The 18243-nt window shown below is 42.4% G+C and overlaps 1 protein-coding gene across 8 annotated transcripts in view; it reads right to left on the minus strand.

The window, feature by feature from the left end:
• Positions 1 to 17116, minus strand: part of ABCC9 (ATP binding cassette subfamily C member 9) — a 141432-nt gene extending 124316 nt beyond the window's left edge. For 6 of the 8 annotated variants that reach the window (XM_006027347.3, XM_025208522.1, XM_014521658.2 and 3 more), the window contains exons 1-5: positions 13509 to 13660; positions 7075 to 7240; positions 2219 to 2360; positions 1819 to 1940; positions 920 to 1086 (exon numbers count right to left, since the gene is read on the minus strand). In XM_006027347.3, the coding sequence (XP_006027409.1) occupies positions 920 to 1086; positions 1819 to 1940; positions 2219 to 2360; positions 7075 to 7219 (576 nt within the window). In that variant the 5' untranslated portion in view covers positions 7220 to 7240; positions 13509 to 13660. Of the gene's footprint in view, positions 1 to 919; positions 1087 to 1818; positions 1941 to 2218; positions 2361 to 7074; positions 7241 to 13508; positions 13661 to 14988; positions 15058 to 16982 lie in introns of those variants that run through there. The other 2 variants (XM_025208520.1, XM_025208521.1) reach the window with 2 other exon arrangements.
• Between the last annotated feature and the right edge of the window lie 1127 nt (positions 17117 to 18243).

Below are 18243 nucleotides of genomic sequence, written 5' to 3' on the forward strand. Positions count from 1 at the left end.
GGAAAGCCCCCCCACAACCCAGGGACTGCTCCACCCACTGGCAGCTTGCCCTCCCCTCCCTGCCAGAGGGGCAGGTAAGTCAGCGGTATTTTTTGAAAAGCATTCTTTGCAAAGCATTCTGAGTTACAATGTTACTCCAGACCAAACAGAAGTTTACTGTTGGTTCCAGTGGGGAGGGGAATCTATGGGGCAGGGGCCTGCAGCCAGGTTCCCATAGCAACAGCCAGGGCTCTGCCAGTGATGCTCACTGTTTTCAGAATGGGAGGGGAGAAAACAGCAGAGGGAGCTTGTTCTTGGGGCTCCCAGGTGGGTGCTGAAGGGTGGGGTGGGTGAATTGGAGCCCCCTCACCTCAAGGGGGCTCCAATATACCTGCCCTACCCTCTAGAGGGGGCTGAAAACCCCTGAGACTGAGCTCCCTCTGTTCCCCCCCCCACCTCCCATTCTGAAAACAGCAACAGGCTGGGAGCTCCACAGACACAAGTTACAGAAGACACTACATTTTGAAACGTCTTTATCTGATACCACATGCAATGAGGGGTCAGATTTTCACACGATCAGCCATTTTTGAAGCTGTCTGCAGTTGCACACTTGTGTTTGGTCACGGCTATAGACTGCTTCCTGTGGCCAGATCGGGTGAAAATTGTCACTTCTGTCTGCACCCCTAGTGATAATGGATGAGGGGGAGATTTCTTTAGCATGCTAAGCCTGCTCCAATAAATATACCTTATTTTAATTGTGATCATGTGATTGCCCTCACTGACTTTAGTGGAAATACTTCCATGATTAAATATAAACATGTACTTAAGTGCTTTGCTGTACTGGTGCCAAAATTTGTGTCACTGTAGTTTAACATTTATCCCCATTCTTACTCCAAGATATGGCTTTATGTCTTCTCAAATCCTAATAAAAAACACATACCCTAACTCTAATGACATTGATCTCCACAGCCATCAGCAACCCATAAAGAATGACCATAATTCCAGTGATACAGAAGCGCAACTGAGAGAATGTCACACCTTCTTGACAGTATCTGACCAGCTTGATGGTTTTGGCGACAAAGGCCATAACCCAGTAAAGAAAGAGAGCTGTGAAGCAAACAAGAAAAGAAACATAATTTTAAAACAATGTGTTTTAACTTCACCAATGCTGCAGCTCTATACTATTCAGAGTGGGATTATTTTATGAGTATTGCATCTGTTATTGTAGCTGTCATGTCATGGAGCACAAACTGGTAAACTGTGAGGTAGGAAACAGTGACATTACTCAAAATGGATGATCTAGAGAAGGGAGAGATTTGCACTGTGCTCCATTTCACAGAGACATTTTTTTCTTTCTTTGGGTCCTATCTTGTAATCATACCCTGGACAAAGGCCAGCTGCAGTCAATGAGGCTCTACATGGACACAAAGGTCCCTCTAAATGAGTCTGATATCAGGCTTTTATTATTTTCTTATGGGTAAAATAAAACTTATTTTCACTGAAAAATAGATGGTGGCTTTTAAGCTATGGAAACCAAACGAGTACAAATTGTCAGCTGTATATGTTGAATCTATTTTTGAAAATGTGTCTACAAAATTAAAACGATAACCTGCCTCTCAGGAATTGCCAGTTTTTCATTTTAATCCACTTAGACAAGTGTGCAAGTGTTGCATTATAGGGAGAAAAGAAACAGGAGTGTAAACCATAAAAATTTCAAAAGCAGAATTTTTTCCCAGGCTTTTTATGAATTTTACAGACCTCCCCAAACTTATTTTGAAAAAAGAATCTTGAATAATCTGATGACTTTTGAAAACAACAACAGTACCATGAACTACTTACCTAGCAGTAATTTTGGAAAGTTAGATGTTTCAATATTATGGTAGTAGACTATAGATGTTGTGGCAGCCACAAATCCAATTATAGCTGGTAGGAAGAGATGCAGGTGTCGAGATTTCATTTGTCTTAAAAAGAAACGTGAAATGCAGTATAAATGCAACTGGGCTTTATGGGATTTTTTTTCCATGTTTAGAGGTTTTATAAATTGGTAGCTATAAATTTAGGGCAGGTGTAGTACCTCAAGAAGGAGATAATAAAGTGCTAAATAAAACTGCTTCATCTTGACCCCTTTAAAACTTTAGAAAGGCTGTGAAGGAGATCCCTAGCCATTTATGCCTTATAAACAGCTTTCTTGCACTGTTCATGCAATTAGCTAGACTCCATACCAGACACAGCCACTTACGCATCTGAAACTATGCCCTCTGCTATCTCACAGACATGCACGAACAGGAGGGTGAATGTCAAAATCCACCGGAGGTTGTGTCCAGGGAAATGCAGCCATGTGTTGTGATGTATCTGGACTTTGGAGCTTTGACTTCCCCAGCCTGTAAAACAAAATTTAAAAAAAGAGAGAAAAGATCATGCAGCTAGTTAGCACTCTGGCTCCTTCTCCTCAGCTCCAATAATCAATAGGTCACGCCCACTGCTATCTAATAGCTGGGCAACAAACTTTCCAAAAGCGAAGCCAAAGAAAGGAAGATTTATAGCATGACTTTTTTGTAGTCAAGATCCTTGGAACTGCATCAACTGAAAAGTCCAGCATGTATAAAAAAGTGAAATAACTTCTGCAGAAGCTGCTGCCAATTCTGTACTGCTTCTGTAGCAGCGTTTGAAGCATGGAGCTGTGTGTGTTAGAACAAAAGATGCACAAAATGTGAATTGAATCTGAACCAAAACTTATCTGTGGCAGTCCCTTTTCAAACAAAGGAGCAGTGTCATTAAATTATATTTGATTTTATCACAAAGAAGATGGAAGAGTAACAGTGGAAGCCCCATGACAGACCACTTTTCCAGGCTAATCCATAATTAATAGGGCTGTGCAAAGCTTTGGTCACTGATTTGATTCAGCAGACATTTGGCCCTATTTGGTGGCCAAATCTCCGAATCTGAATCGAATTAAGAGACCCTTTAATCTCTCCAGATCAAACTGAAACCCTCTGAATCGATTCGGAGAGATTTGGAAAGATTCAGCAATTTGGCCATAGACACAACTTTAAATGTTTTTTCTACATACCTCAAGGTACCAAGCAGCTCATGAATGCTGCGATGGTGGGGCAGATGGAGTCCCACAGGAGTGGGGTGGTAGGGAAAAGTGCTCAGCAGCAGACCTAGAAGTGTACCAGAAGCACTTCCGGTCCACTTCCGGGTCCACTGGGGAGCGCGTGGGGGAGAGGGCCTGTGTCCCCCCGGGTCAGCGACTGGTGCCTCCTGGGTCTGGGGGAGCACCCAGGGACTGATCGTTGAGCCAGGAGGCACTGGGGGGGAGGGTCCCCTGTGTGCTCAGCAGTGGACCTGGAAGTGGACCAGAAGTACTTCCAGTCCACTTCCGGGTTCATCACTGAGCATGCGCTGGGGGGGGGGCCATGCTCCTGTGGGATGCTCCATCTGTCCCATCATTGCAGCATTCACAAGCTGTACCTGGTATTTTGAGGTATGTAGAAAAAACATTTAAAGCTGTGTCTATGGCCGAATTGCTGATTCTTTGAATCAGCTTCAAATCTTCAGATTCGGATTCGGCTGAATCAAATCGGGGACAGTGATCCGAATCAACTAATCGAATCACTGTCCCTGATTTGGGCCAAATCTGAATCGAAGAGGGCCCGTTTCGCACACCCCTAATAAGCAAGTCAAGCATTTGCCATCACAGTGCAGAGAGAAGGTGAGATGCACCCAGTGAAGCCACTGAATTCTTCCTAAGTCCCTTCTCAATAAGCTTCGTTACTTCATATCTCCTTGCTGAATCAACAGTAAAATAAGTGGAAACACTGATGAGCTAGGGCCTTTCCTTGAAATATTTTATGAGTTTCCTCAAAAGGCCATAAGACATTTCCTAGAATACTAAACTGACTGGGAGTCAGAAATTCTAAAAAATATTTAACTCCTCCCAGTGGTTAAAGAACTGAAAAATTGGCTTGTTCCATCACATTTAAAGCTCTGATATGCTTTAAAATATGATAGGATGCTGAGATAGGTACATCCCATGCCTATCCATGCCAAGCAAGCATAAATAAGCTGATTATCAAAATCTACGTAAGGCTATACAATGGGGCAAAGTCTGGAAGGTATGAAGCATGTTCAATAGGGCTCTGCGAAGCTTTGGTCGCTGATTCAATTCAGCGAAGATTCGGCCTGATTTGATTTTCCGAATCCGAATCGAATCAAGAGACCCTTTAATCTCTCCAGATCAAATCGGAACCCTCCAAATCAATTTGGAGACATTTGGAAAGATTCAACGATTCATACATACACACAGCTTTAAATGTTTTTTTCACATACCTCAAGGCACCAGGCAGCTTGTGAATGCTGAGATGCTGGGGTGGATGGAGCGCCCCATGGGAGCACAGGGGGCAGTCCCCAGTGCACTCGGCAGTGGACCTGGAAGTGGACCAAAAGCACTTCCAGGTCCACCAGGGAGTACGCGGGGGACACCCTCCCACCCCCTGGCTCGGCAATTGGTGCCTTCTGGGTCTGGGGGAACACCCGGGATCCCGCTATGGCTGATTGCCAAGCTGAGCAAGCACAGAAGAGGGGTCCCCCGTGTACTCAGTGGCAGACCCAGAAATGGGCTGGAAGTACTTCTGGTCCACTTCCAGGTTCACCACTAAGCACGCAGGGGTCCCCCCCGCACTCCTGTGTGACACTCCATCCACCCCACCATTGCAGCATTCACGATGCACACCTGGAACCTTGAAGTATGTAGAAAAACATTTAAAGCAGAGTGTATGGCCAAATCGCTGATTCTCCGAAACATCATCAAATCTTCAGATTTGGATTTGGCTGAATCAAATCGGGACAGTGATCCAAATCAACGAATTGAATCACTGTCCCCGATTCGGGCCAAACCCGGATCTAGTATGGCCCATTTTGCACACCCCTAATGTTCAACTCTAATTAAAGGCACAGAATGCAACCTCCTCAGCAATGTTTTGTACAATACCATATACATTTGCTTATAAGCTAATCTGTGTAAATATCTACACATACTAACACAGACAAATATTGGCAAGTTACCTTTCTAATAAGTAAATGCACTTTTCTCAAAAAGCCTTAGACCCAAATGCCTCCTACATAAATATTTCTAAAATAATCTCCTTGGTTTTAGTCAACCATAGCTTGACTTTAGGACCATGTCTTCTCTACCTTCAATAAAAAATGGCTCAGAAATGTTCAGACTATTTTTTTTTCCCATCAGAAAATGCCAAAGGGATGAAATGGGAACTGTCTGAAGATAAAGGTTTGTGTTGATGAATCTCCTGATTTGAAAAAAATGCTGGAAAAAAATCAAAATTCTTATAACACATCTTTTCAACATTTTCAAAACCAAAAAGTATCATGTTGGTTTTGTATGGACAAAAATTACTACAAGCAGTATTATTAATAACAGTTATGACTATATATATTTTCAATTATTATTCCTATTAATAATAATAGCAATAATGATAATGTAAAACAATTAAAATAATGACTGCAACTATAGTAACAAGAGTAATAATAATAATAAAAATAAAAAGTGAGTAAGAATGAAAATGTTTGTAATCCAATCCTTTTTTTCCAGAGGATTACTTCATGAAGTTTTTTGAGATTTCAACTATTCATCCTGATTTGGAGCTGGAAAACATTTTCAAAAATCTTAAAAGTTCTTGTAGGACAGTAATATATTTTTTTCCCAAGTCTACTCACCCAAGGTTTCCTATAAAACCTCCTGAAGCCTTTCCTCCAGTCTTACTTCTTGCCTTTTCTCTCCCAGTATTCTTTTGATTCATATTTTCAAAGTGATTGTATAAATGTACATCACACATTCCAGCTCTCATTTTAGTTTTTGTGCTCGCTCATTACTATAGATGTCTGTATGGCTTTTAGCTTCAGCAAAAGCCAAGCCGTTTTAAGCACATATATGGTACATTTTTGTCTCTGGAAACTGTATTTTCTTTCTTTTTTTTCTAGAGAGGGTTTTTGCCACAAAAAATGTTCCACTTTTGTTTTAAGTAAAGGGAAAGGCAAATATTATATATATTTTTAAAACATATTATGTGTCTATATAGAGCCAGATATCATTTTACTCATGTATATGTTTCACTGAAGTAAATGGATAGTTTACAAGTATAAAGAGAAACATGTAGGTAATGTAATGCATTGCAATCCTTATTTCTCTGTGTGAGAAAATATGTGTTTTGCTTTGTTCCCTTTGCAAAGAAAAGCTGTTTCTTAGAACTGTCCAGAATAACAGTGATATATCAAAGAGGTGTACAGCACTTTTTCTCTACAAAGAATTTATTTTATAAAGGTAACAAACCCTTCTGGAGACTGCATAGTAGGGAATGTTTCATGGATTAAAATGCAGCAACTCCTGAAGAAGTGAATCAGGAAAGCAACTCTATTTGTGACAGAATAAACAGCATACATTTCATCATCAGACTGGGACTTTATATAAGAAGAGCATGTAAATGAAACTGATTGCACTGTCTGAAATGTTCTAAAGGTGTTATGTTCTAAAGACCATCTCCTGCTTTCATTACCATAGAATAAATGTATTTACTCTTGTCTAGGTTACAAATGCTGTTATAGGAGTGAATTATTAAATCCATAATGTATCATGTGACAGATTCAAGCTGCAAATTTGGATCTATTCTGAACTCCACTAAATGTCAATGTAACTCAGATTCACTGTTCTAGCTCTTACCAGCGAGTAACAGGGAGAGATGCAACCTGCCAAATTCAAATCGGTGAGAGACATCTCCCAAGTTTGAAAGAATCTGGATCTAATTTTGTTGTTTGGATCCACTCAAGGTCAAAATATCAAGAAATTCAAGGGGATAGGCATCAAGTCTTCTAGTTCTAGCACACTCCTGTTTAAACATCTCTTCAATGTGCCTCTTTTTTCCCCAGTTTTCTCTCTTCCTTATCAGAACTAAAGTAATACAAAGTCTCTAAGTTAAATGGGTTGCACCAGTCCTATGACATAAAAAGACCATCCTGCAATTAGACATGTGCTCTACTCTAAACATTTCCAGGGTTAGGAGCTCAGAATGGATGACTCACCAATAAACAAAATTGGAAAGGTGATAAATAACAGGAAGACATGGGGAACCAGGTTGAGAGCATCCACGAAGCAGACATTTCTCAGGACACCAGCACTGATATTATAGGCAGCAGGGTTATCATTACCACAAAATGCGAGTTTCATTGCTTCCAGACAGCCTTATTGCTACAAATCAGAAGACACAAGAGAAACAAAAAACAGTCAAGGTGATTGCCAAAGTTTTCTATATTCCTTTGAGGTGAGTATAAAAATAAAAAGACATGATCAAGGCTTTTTTTTTAGAGCAAACTGCAGAATACTTTGATAAACTTACATGTGATTCTGCAAACACATACGCACTTTAAGTGTATACATATCTGTATACAAAATTAAAGTCTTATTTACTATTAAAAGCATTCAATGACTATACTCTGCAAATAAATGTTAGGCTCCATTTGATCCAATGTTCATCCACCTTTTCTCTGTGCTTAAAGCTACGGGTGACATTGTTATCATTTGGTGTTCCACATTCTACTGCTATTTGGCCATCCAGACCATTAGATCCAAAGGCCACTTAGATGATGGAACAGAAAAAGAATATCACATCCCAACACTACCACAACATGGAGGATAATTTATTCATTAATATTTGTAGGAGGATCAAGCAGGACTGAAATTGAAATGTGTTCTTACACACTTCTTCTCTACAACATATACAATTTACTATATTCATGAATATTTGTGTTGCTACAATAACTTTTCTCCAATACAGGGGTATCAAATGCATGGCCTGCAGGCCAAATCTGGCCTGTGGAACAGTAGCATTCAGCCCACTGATTATCTGGGAGGCTACTGAAAGTTTGGGCATGGTCTGCCACAGAATTCAGACATGGCCATGGATAACAGACCCCCTGACCCACACTGCCACTTGAATGTGTCTCTGCACTGCTGCCCATTCCCAGACCCACGCTGTCACCCAAACACAGCCCTACCACAATTGGTTCCTCTTCATGGTTCTGGCATGCGAGAAGCTCCTCCCCTCCCCGCCCCCACCCAGGAGCCCGGCATGAATTTGACACCCCTACTTTAATACATAAATTTAAATTACAAATCAAAGGCACTGGAGGTTAAAACTATCAAGAGTCTCAGGGAAGCAAGCAACCTAATTAGCCCTTAGCTGGCTATAATTACCCAAGTGGGTAATTACTCACAGTTAGCCCTAGTAGCTTGCATGCATGTGGCAGCCACCTTACAAGTAGTAGCTCTTTTGGTGTCCAGCAGTCTACTCAAGAGGACTAGTACTTTCCTGTGCAGCCCTAGGCTTCTGACTCCTTATTCCTGACTCCAACCTGGGTCCCCGCTTCCTCACTGCTGACTCCTGCCTCATGACCTTTTCTAGTCCTGATCCCCTGACTTATGACCCTTTGGCTAAGTACAGACAGCCAAAAATCCTGAGGCTGAATCAATTCAATCTTCACAGGATAATCAAAAAATTGAACTGATAAGCAAGTGAACAGGCATTCACTTTTGGCTCTGGAAATGCAACCACATGCCTGAAGTGGCTGAGGCAAGAAGCGTGTCTCCCTGATTGACTAGAGAAGACAGCTTGGGCAAAGGCCAGCCCCTCCTCCCCGCAGGAAGGGGACGGTTTGCAAGGGAGGTATAAAGCATCCTGGGATGCTGGGGGACTGTGAATTGACTTGAATCTGGAGGGAATCTGGGACAGAAGTTCAATAAACCGAGTTAACCTAAATCAGTTAAGTCTGATACTACATTCATCCAGGTTTATCTTAAACCAGTTTTGGTCATTTTGAAAAAGGTTAATGTCCACTGAACTTCTGTTATGTTACAGATTTGAACTGGTTTCTGATCACTTAAACCAGTTATGTGTAATTTCTGTCCGCAGCCTTTAGGGTTGAACCCCAAATGTCCAAGTCCTGGTCATTATCCCTGATAGAAACCCACAAAAGCCCCAATTCTCCTGATGTGTTGAAATACATAGGCTAAAAATAGACATTGCCAAATCAAGTGGATCAACTATGCCATGCCATGTTCCAATACAGCTGATTTGTTTCATTGGGCAAAACACACATCACCCATTGATGCTGTGGTACAATGGGCAAAGGGTTCTCCCAGGGTTTGAGGGACTCGGTCCTGCACACCCTGAGAACTCCCTGCCCTGAATCGGGCCCCTCAAGCCCTGTGAGTGCGTGCCCAAGTTTCCCCACTTACAGAGTTGCACCCTCAAGATCTCCAGGGCACCTCTATGTAAGCAGGGAAAGATTCACTGCATACCCAGAAGTGCCCCCAGGATCTCTGGGACATGTCTTAGTAAGCAAGAAAAGTGAAGGTTTCCCTGCTTACAAAGCATGCCCCCAGGATCTCTGGGGAAAAGTTGAGTTTCCCAACTTATACTTTTAACTAAGCACATACCTAGATCCCACTGAAGTCAACAGAGCTTAAGTATAAGAGTTTTGGTAAATCAGAACAATAGAGAGTTACATAAACTTTACTACATGTGAATAGGCCAAATCCTTCTTCCTTGCCTGACACAAAAGTAAGCAAGATTTAGCTTGTGAATTGCTGCTGAATGAACACAAAAATCACATTTTAAAAAAATACAAAAGGACATTTTAGACCCAAATTTTGACTTTTGCTAAAAGCCAATACATTAGGAGGGTTTGCAAACCATAATCTCAACAATCTCCAAAAGTTTCAGTAAAAAGATTTTGAAAAATTTAAACATATTCCAAACACAACAGGAAAGCACTGGTTGATGAAATGTAGAAACTGAGCATGACTCAGGGTCACAGTAAGGCCCACATCCAGCAAACCTATGCAAGCTCTTAACTTTATGCACAAGAGTAATTCTATTGAAGTCTATGAAGTTATATTCACTGTTAAATCTAAGTCCTAAATGCACGTGAGATTAAGGCCTAAATCTGATAGAATCTCCATGTAACATTCAATGGAATTTACTTCTGTGAAGAATTTAACCCCTCATCTATAATCAACTATGTAAATGAACCTGCAGTTTTTCTGCCACTGATGAAATGCAAACCCACAATCAAGCCACATACAGTTAATAGTGAAAGCCAAATATGATGTTAAAATGCATTCTGTTCAATTAACTACATACTTATTACCAACACACAAAATGGACTTTTAAAAACATGCATAAGTTGTTCGTTTTCATCTTCACATTTCCCTTTAAGAGAACATAACAGTAATGGTAGTCAGACAATATGAAATGTTGCATCATTTTCTTTGGAAGGTCAGAAGTCCATGGGAATTCTGCTGGGAATTTATTTCCTTTCCCCATAGATAATATGACTATATTCTGAAACAGTTGAAGAGGCTGTTGCAGTTAGGTTGGTTCTGGAAAGCAGGATGAACCTGGATTCTAATGTATAATGAGTCACTCACTATCTGTGTGTTTTTGGCTCCTATTAGTCAGCGAGGCCTGATAGTAATAAACTGGAATCCAGAAATCAAATAATAGATTTTCCATTCTTCAGTTATTGGGAAAGACATGGTTCCACAAGAAAATAGAATGTTCAAAGTGTGAAATGAGAATGCTCCTTGTTAGCCAGAACGTGCCAAAGGTTTATCTAGTCTAGTGCCCTCCATTTCACAGTGACCAACCCCTGCTTTTCAAGTAAGAGGGAAGACATTCATAACATGCCTAATTTTATAATACTGTTCCAGTAAATCTAGATAGCAAAAAAAGAATTCAAGGTTTTCTTATTCTAACTGCTCAGATGTATAAAGCTGGGGATTTTCTGTTAGCTGTATAGAGCCTACATCATAGTTAGACACTTGCAGTTCTATCACATAGATCAGGGGTGTCAAACATACAGCCCATGGGCTAAATCTGGCCAACGGAATCCCATAACCTGGCCCCTGCTGCTGCTCATTGATCCACCCACAGAGCTGGACCAGGCCCATATCACATGAGGTGCTTACTAGGAACATTTTGGATTGGCCTGGGCAAGTGCTGACTCAGGTGTGCAGGCAGAGATGGGCCTCATCTTGCCGGTGGACTGAGCCCCACACCACCCATTCAGCCCACGGGGCCAGCTGCGTTTGACACCTCTGGCATAGATTCCAGTTCCACCAGCAGCAGCAGGGAGTGGAGAAGCACCTGAATTAGGAGTTTAACCCCTTGAGGGCCATGTGCACCCCAGAGGGCAGTAGTTGGATAGTCCTGATATATATCATAGCGCTCCAGCTTCACTGCTGATACTACCTGGTTCTACCTTTGTTTCAGAAGAATGTTGCCAAATGGAAAAGGTAGACTCTAAGGGTGTTTATACACATGGTCTGGGAGTGTGGGGGGGCTCCAAGAACTGCTCTAATTAAAGCGTCTGGAGTGTCATGTGGATCAGCATCCCCTCACAGAAAAATGGCAGTGGGAGCGCTTTAACTAAAGCTCGTCAAACAAGCGTGGACATGCTGATACGCATGACACTAGAGTCTGCTGGAGCACGGTAATTAGCACACTCCAGCAGACACGATTAATCAAGCCTGCTCCGATGCACTGTAAAATTACAGTGTGTTGGAGCGGTCACGCTGCACATGGATAGGCCAACTAACATTTTAATTTCAGTCCAGGGAATGTGGTAAGAGGGAACATCAGCCAAGGGAGAAATTTGACATTATGCTGTTCACTAAATCATGTGAGAGCTATTTATTGTTTAAAGCGGTAGATGTTACCTTTGCAAATAGTGGCTGATTATTTTAAGTCTTTTTTTCCCTTTACATTTAGACTATAAGAAAACTATCGATTAACGGTTAGATACTTAAACTGACACCTTTACACATGTTCATTACAAAAATCTAGAATTGGCCAAAATTTTTCAAGTTCATTTTTTTCTTCCTGAAAAATGGTCTTTTTTCAAATAATTAAATACCATCAAAGGGGATGAGCAAGCACTTCTAAGATGCTGGAGAGGTACAGAGAAGTAGAAAAGATAGGCCCAAGATGGTGTGAGAAGCATGTTGCTTCCAGCTCTCCTTTCCTCCATTCTGAAATCTGATGCCTTGCTAATTTACTTTGATGATGGAAGTTATCTTGAAGACATAGAGACCTTGCAATGTCTAAAAATAAACTTGAAGCCTCTAAACATTTGCAATATCACTCTAAGACTCCCACTAGCTGGCTGGCCAAGCCTTTTTTGGGGTGGTGTCAACGTACAAAAACTCAGTAATGCTGCAGTTAATAGAAACTGATATAAATGAGATTCGTTAAATGGTTGCTAGGGAAGAGAAGTTTGAAAATAATGGTTCCAGATTTCAGGAAGTTATGGTGGAAAACAGTCCAAGACAAAGAAGTAACAACGGGCATGATGTTGCCGCTGCCCTTCAAGAACAGTGATTGTCTAGACGCAGAGCTAGACACTGAAATATATTTTCTGTAAACAACTGTGAAGATGACAATTAGGAAATGGCAGATAATTTCAATTCTTCACAGGAAACACCAAGATGGGCTCAAAAATCTTCGGGAATTCTAAAGACCCGATTCTGATTGTCACTATTGATTTCAAGATCAAAGCCAAAAAGCTGATTGTTACCAAAAATCCCTTTCCTTTTCTAATATAAACATTTTTGTTTGATTTATTTTCTCTTCTATAAGTGATCTGGCTTTGACAATTGGGACTTACTACGATCAGTCCTCTCTCTTACTGATGCTACAGGATGGGATCTATTTTATCAAAAATGAGTCTGTACATTTTATATTTTCCTAGTCATTATTTTAACCAGACCCCTCTACTTTAGGGATATTTCATAGTCCGATAAATTATTTAAAACCCTGCGGTGATAAATTTCTCTATTTACTCTTCTGTTTCCAAAGCACTTACAAGTGTATACAAACGGCCTATAGGAAGAACCTCATTGACTTCAATGATTTTTGGATCAGGCCCCAAACACACAGAAATACACTGCATATAATAAATGTGCAATGAAATCTAAGATTATAGTTGCAATTGAGCTTAACGATCAAATTAACACTACAAAGCAATTCACATCTACCTTTGGAATTCTCTTTAGCATGTAATTATCCTGCCTGTTTATTTCTTTTTTATGTTAGCTCCTTAACCCAGCTATTTGTGCAGCTTGAAATACCAGCATGCCATGCCGTCAGCTGTAAAACAAGCTACAATTTAACATTTCCTACATTACTACAGGACACTTGTAAAATCAGTTTAAGAAGAAACTTATCCCTATGAATAACAGAAGAGAATGCAACAGCAGCAGGGGATGGTAAAGTTTTAGAATGTCAGTTTGGGAAGGAAAAGTTATACAGATTTGAGCTGTAACCCCAGGGAAGTGCAAAGAACCTTGTCCCACAGATATAATGGAAAGGACAAGAAGGGGGTTAGTGAAAGATAATAGGGAGGTTGCTGCATGCCCCACTTGTTTACTGAATGTTAGATCAAACTCTGTAGCTTACCTTAGCGCACACAAAACACCAAACCAAATGTTCACTCCGCTGTCCTATCTGATCAATATTATTCTGATGACAGGATTTTCCTCCACTTACTGAAGCAGCTCTAAACTCTGCTGTAGAGTATTTTTAGGCTGGTGATGGGAAGATCAGCTGCTGCCTCCTATCGAGTTTCCAACATGCATAAACTCTTCTTGACTTTCTTACACACTAAAGAGGGCTGGAAGCTAGGAAGAGTTACAAGCAAGCAAAGGGCACCAATGTTTAGACCCTAAAGTTCCAGCCACAGGATTTCTTCTGCTTTCTTCTATATTCATGTCCCTAGCTCAGTGGTTCTCAACCTTTTTCGTATCAGGACCCATTTGCAAACATTGATGGTCAGTCCCATGAGCAACACATGCCCCCGGCAGCTGGGTGGGGGGCACGGCGGTGGTGGAAGCACAGCGGCTGAAGCGCAGTGGCGGTAAGCAGCAAGATCCCACAGACACCACTGGCGCTGTCAGCAGCAGTGGGGGGGGAGCACCAACCAGGGGTCGGCGACCACTTGCAGACACCACCAGTAGAGGCAGTGGCAGCCAGCGGTGATCACTGACCACCCACCTGCGGCAGGGGGGTGGCGAGCAGCGACTGCCTGCAGGCACCACCAACAGTGTAAGGAGTGCACCACCATGCTCAGGGGGTGCTCATGCACCTGTGTCCACCCCCTACACGTCACCAATGGCCAGTCCTGACTCAGTGCCCCTCACCCCCAACCCACTGCCCCAAGGCCCCAGCCCCGCAGTGTGTGTATGTGGGAGGGAGAGAATAGGGGGCCTCAAGCAGACCAGCCTGCAAGGAAAAAGCCATGGTTTCCCACATTTTTCTCCATTAAAGAAGAATCTGTTTTTAAAAGTCTGATCCATTTTTAAAGGTTGTTCATGACCCTTTCATATATTCTTGCAACCCACGTTTGGATCATAACCCATGGGTTGAGAAATTCTGCCCTAGCTGAAGTGAAAGGGCACTAAGAGGTCACTTTACAATGTACAAATTGTCATCAGATGATTATTCTGAAATAATCAATAAACCCCGAGATGGTCAAAATTAAGGCATGCAAGCTTCCACTTTTGAATACAATGCAAGTAGATAACTGTCTTCAGCCCAATGTTTCCTAAGCACATTTACATTTGAGACTGAAATCTTGCACCATAAGGAAAACTCAGATCTAAGTGCAGCATACCAAGCTTTGGCCCAGGGTCCCCAAATTCTATATTTTTGCACTTGAAAGCTTGTTTACATTTATCACAGTCATGCACCTGGTCCATAAACGATGTAATCCCAAAAATCTTTGCCTTTCACATAATTCCTGGACCGTCGGGGCTGTAACATCACTCCAGAACAAATCTAGTCATTTTCAGAACACAAGAAGAGGAATTTGAGCAGATGCACTTCTTTGTTTTTTAATTGGAAGAACTGTTATAGTTTGGATAAAAACAGAAAAACTTACTGGATACAGTTGGATCCAGGTATGGCTGTGATGTTTTGCATAGGTCTAGATTTTTTGTTGCATACAGAGCTGCCACACAGAAAGAGATATATGGAAATAGATACATAAGATATGTAGAAATAAATACATTAAGTAGACACGCGGACTTTATTGTTATGTTATGTTATTGAATTGAGATACTGAATATAAAAATTAACAGACTCTAGAGAAAAGTTATATCTTTTTTCCAGCGTTATTTAGCTAGGAAGCAACGTGGCCAAAGACTGTCTATCACAACAGGAATATCTACTCTTACTTCTATTAAGATTGTACAACTGAAGACAAACATTTGCAAAGATTCAGTTGCCAAAGCCAGATTGTTGCCAAAGCTAGGATTGTTGTACTGTATTGTATTGTTGTATTGTCGCACATTTTAAAATGGTTGCAGGATGCTTTATCTAAAGCTCATTTGATGGCATTTAGATGAAGTGCCCCTGAGACCATTTTAAAATGCACGGGGCCTTAATACACCTGGCAGTGAGGCAATACTGACACGTTCTGATTATAATGTGGAACAGACTTGATTAATCGAGCAAGCTCCAACGTGTGACATTTCGAACATGAACGAGCATGGGTATGGGCAGCTATGGCCAGACCTGACCCAGTGCCCCTCACTCCCAACCCACTGCCCCCAGGTCCCAGCCCCCCAGTGTGTGTATGTGGGAAGGAGAGAATGGGGGGCCTAGGAACTTAAGATCTATAATACATTCCTTGGGTCTACAAAACTCCTCATTTTTGCTCCACCTACTCACAGCCACCAGAACTTTAGTTACACTTAGGAAAGTAAAATAATTTGCCACTGGGCATTTTCCTGGCATTTTTTTTTTTACTTCAGAGAAAATAGGGGTCTTTTTTAAAGTGTAACATAGGTTTCTATATTCTGTTATTTATGTATGTTTCACTTAAGAAGATTAAAGGAAAATCCTAAACTGTTCTAGTAATCACTCAAAATATTACTGAGGTCAGGCCATTTCCTGGGATGGAGGCTGGCAGATTAGATTCTGATTTGATGACATGTTACTACTCCACAGAAACCTGGACCAAGTGAAATGAAGGATTGAAGCGATGGGAGTCTTTGAAATCTGTTCCTTCTGCTCTTCACTTTAAGAACATAAAAGTGGAGAAAGGTGGAAAAAGTAAGAGGCAGACCCTTTACTGCAGTGTTTCTAGGAGAGCTGGGTGAAAATTGTGGGTGGCTTTAAAAAATAAAATAAAAAGCACTTTTAAGAGCTGGATAGTTAACCAAAACATTTCATTTAATTTGACCTTAATTGAATTGTTGCTGTTTTACTTTTCAGTTTGCTTAACATTTCAGTATATAGATATGTAAATAGATATGGGTATAGCTATAGATACACCTACATTTTCCCCCTTTTTGAGCTGTAGTTGAATTGAAGTATGAGTCATTCTAAACCCTTTTAATTTCCAGCAGCTCCTTCTAAAAAGCTTTGAGGGATCGTGTGAAATCCTTTCAAAAACTAAGGTGTTTTCAAAACAAAAACTACTGAAGACTTTGCTGCCAGAGTTCAATCCAGGCAAAAGAGATTTCTCTCAGACTAGTGAATAAATGGCTGTTGTCGGGAACAGCAATCTGGAGACATGCAGATGAAATTCCAGTCCCCCTTGCCCCGTGCCGGAGCACGCTGAATCCCACCCGCATCCTGCATGCAGGGAGGACCATTGCCGTCTCTAGTATTTGGGGAGCATTTGAAGGCATGCCTTGCCTGGGAGCTGTGCCACCCTGGTAGCGCACCAAGGGGAAGCCACGGGCATGAAGAATCAGCCCCAGGGACCTGTCTCAGCCCTGGAGCCTGGCCGATGCAGCACTACGCTGCAAAAGGAAAAAAAAAGCTGCCATTTTCCCAGCTCCGGGAAGCAGGTTCCTGCCTGAGTCCGCTCCTCTCCTGCCTCCCCCTGCAGTCGGAGCCCTCCCTCCGCCAGCACAAGAGGCTTACCCCGTGGCGAGGCGGCGGCTGGGATGGCTGTGGGGCGGGGAGCGGAGGGGAGGGCAGCGCGCGGCGTGCCGCTGGCGCAGGGCGAAGGAGAGGGAGGAAGGGGAGGCTGAGCTGCGCCGGGCTGCAGGTCTCGGAGGGGCGGGCTGCAGCCGGCCACAAGCGCTCCCCGGGCACTGCGCTGCGCTCTATTCTGAAGCGCTCCAGTGCATAGCGCTCCAGGCAGCCACTGTCTGCACTCCGCGCAGTATCTATGCACCCTCATAGCGCCTGAGGGTTGGCAGGGACCTCAGCTGGTCATCTGGTCCCGGGTTTCTTAACCTGTGGGTCACAAGACTATATGGAAGGGTAGCAAACACACTTTAAAAATGGATTTTCCTTTAAAGGAGAAAAACGTGGCTTTTCCCTTGCAGGCTGGCAGAGCTGCAGCCTGAAAGGCGCTGCTTTGGGCCCCTCATGCCCCCACACACTGGGGACATTGGGGGGGGCGGGAGGTGGCACTGGCTGGCGACTGGCCATTGATGTTTACAAATGGGTTCTGGTACAAAAAAAAGGTGGAGAACCACTGATCTAGTCCAGTGGTTCTCAACTGTTTTTGTACCAGGACATCAATGGCCAGCACCCCTCACTCCCTCCCTACTGCCCCCAGCCCCTCAGCATGTGGGGAACCCCAAGCAGGCTGCAGCTCTGCCAGCCTACAAGAGAAAAGCCATGGTTTCCCATGTTTTTCTCCTTTAAAGGAGAATCGTTTTTTAAGGTTTGTTGATCTTTTTTTAAAGTTTGTTCACTACCCCGTCATATATTCTTGTGACCCACTTTTGGGTCATGACCCACAGGTTGAGAAACACTGATCTAGTCCAAGCCCCTGCTCAAAGCAGGACCAGCCCCAACTACATCACCTCAGCCAAGGCTTTGTCTAGCTGGGTTTTAAAAACCTCCAGGGATGGAGATCCCACCATCTCCCTGGGTAACTTTTTCCAGTGCTTTACTACCCTCCTAGTAAGAAAGTTTTTCCTGCTGTGCCATGTTATGCTACTGTGCCTATCTCTCTATGCAACCACTACCCCATATGATTACTCTCCCAACCTATAGTGTAGTAATTCTCAACCAGGTAACCATGAGATCCCTTGAACGGTGTTGAGATCCTTTGAAGGGTGCCCTGAGGTGTGAGGACTGAAGTATATCTCAGGGCACATTTCTCTGACCCCATTGCCCGGCCCCTCAAAGAAGGTAAGCACTGTAATAAATAGGTTAGTTTTTGCAG

The sequence above is a fragment of the Alligator sinensis genome, unplaced genomic scaffold, assembly GCF_000455745.1.
Source record: "Alligator sinensis unplaced genomic scaffold, ASM45574v1 scaffold517_1, whole genome shotgun sequence".
In the NCBI taxonomy this organism is placed as follows: domain Eukaryota; kingdom Metazoa; phylum Chordata; order Crocodylia; family Alligatoridae; genus Alligator; species Alligator sinensis.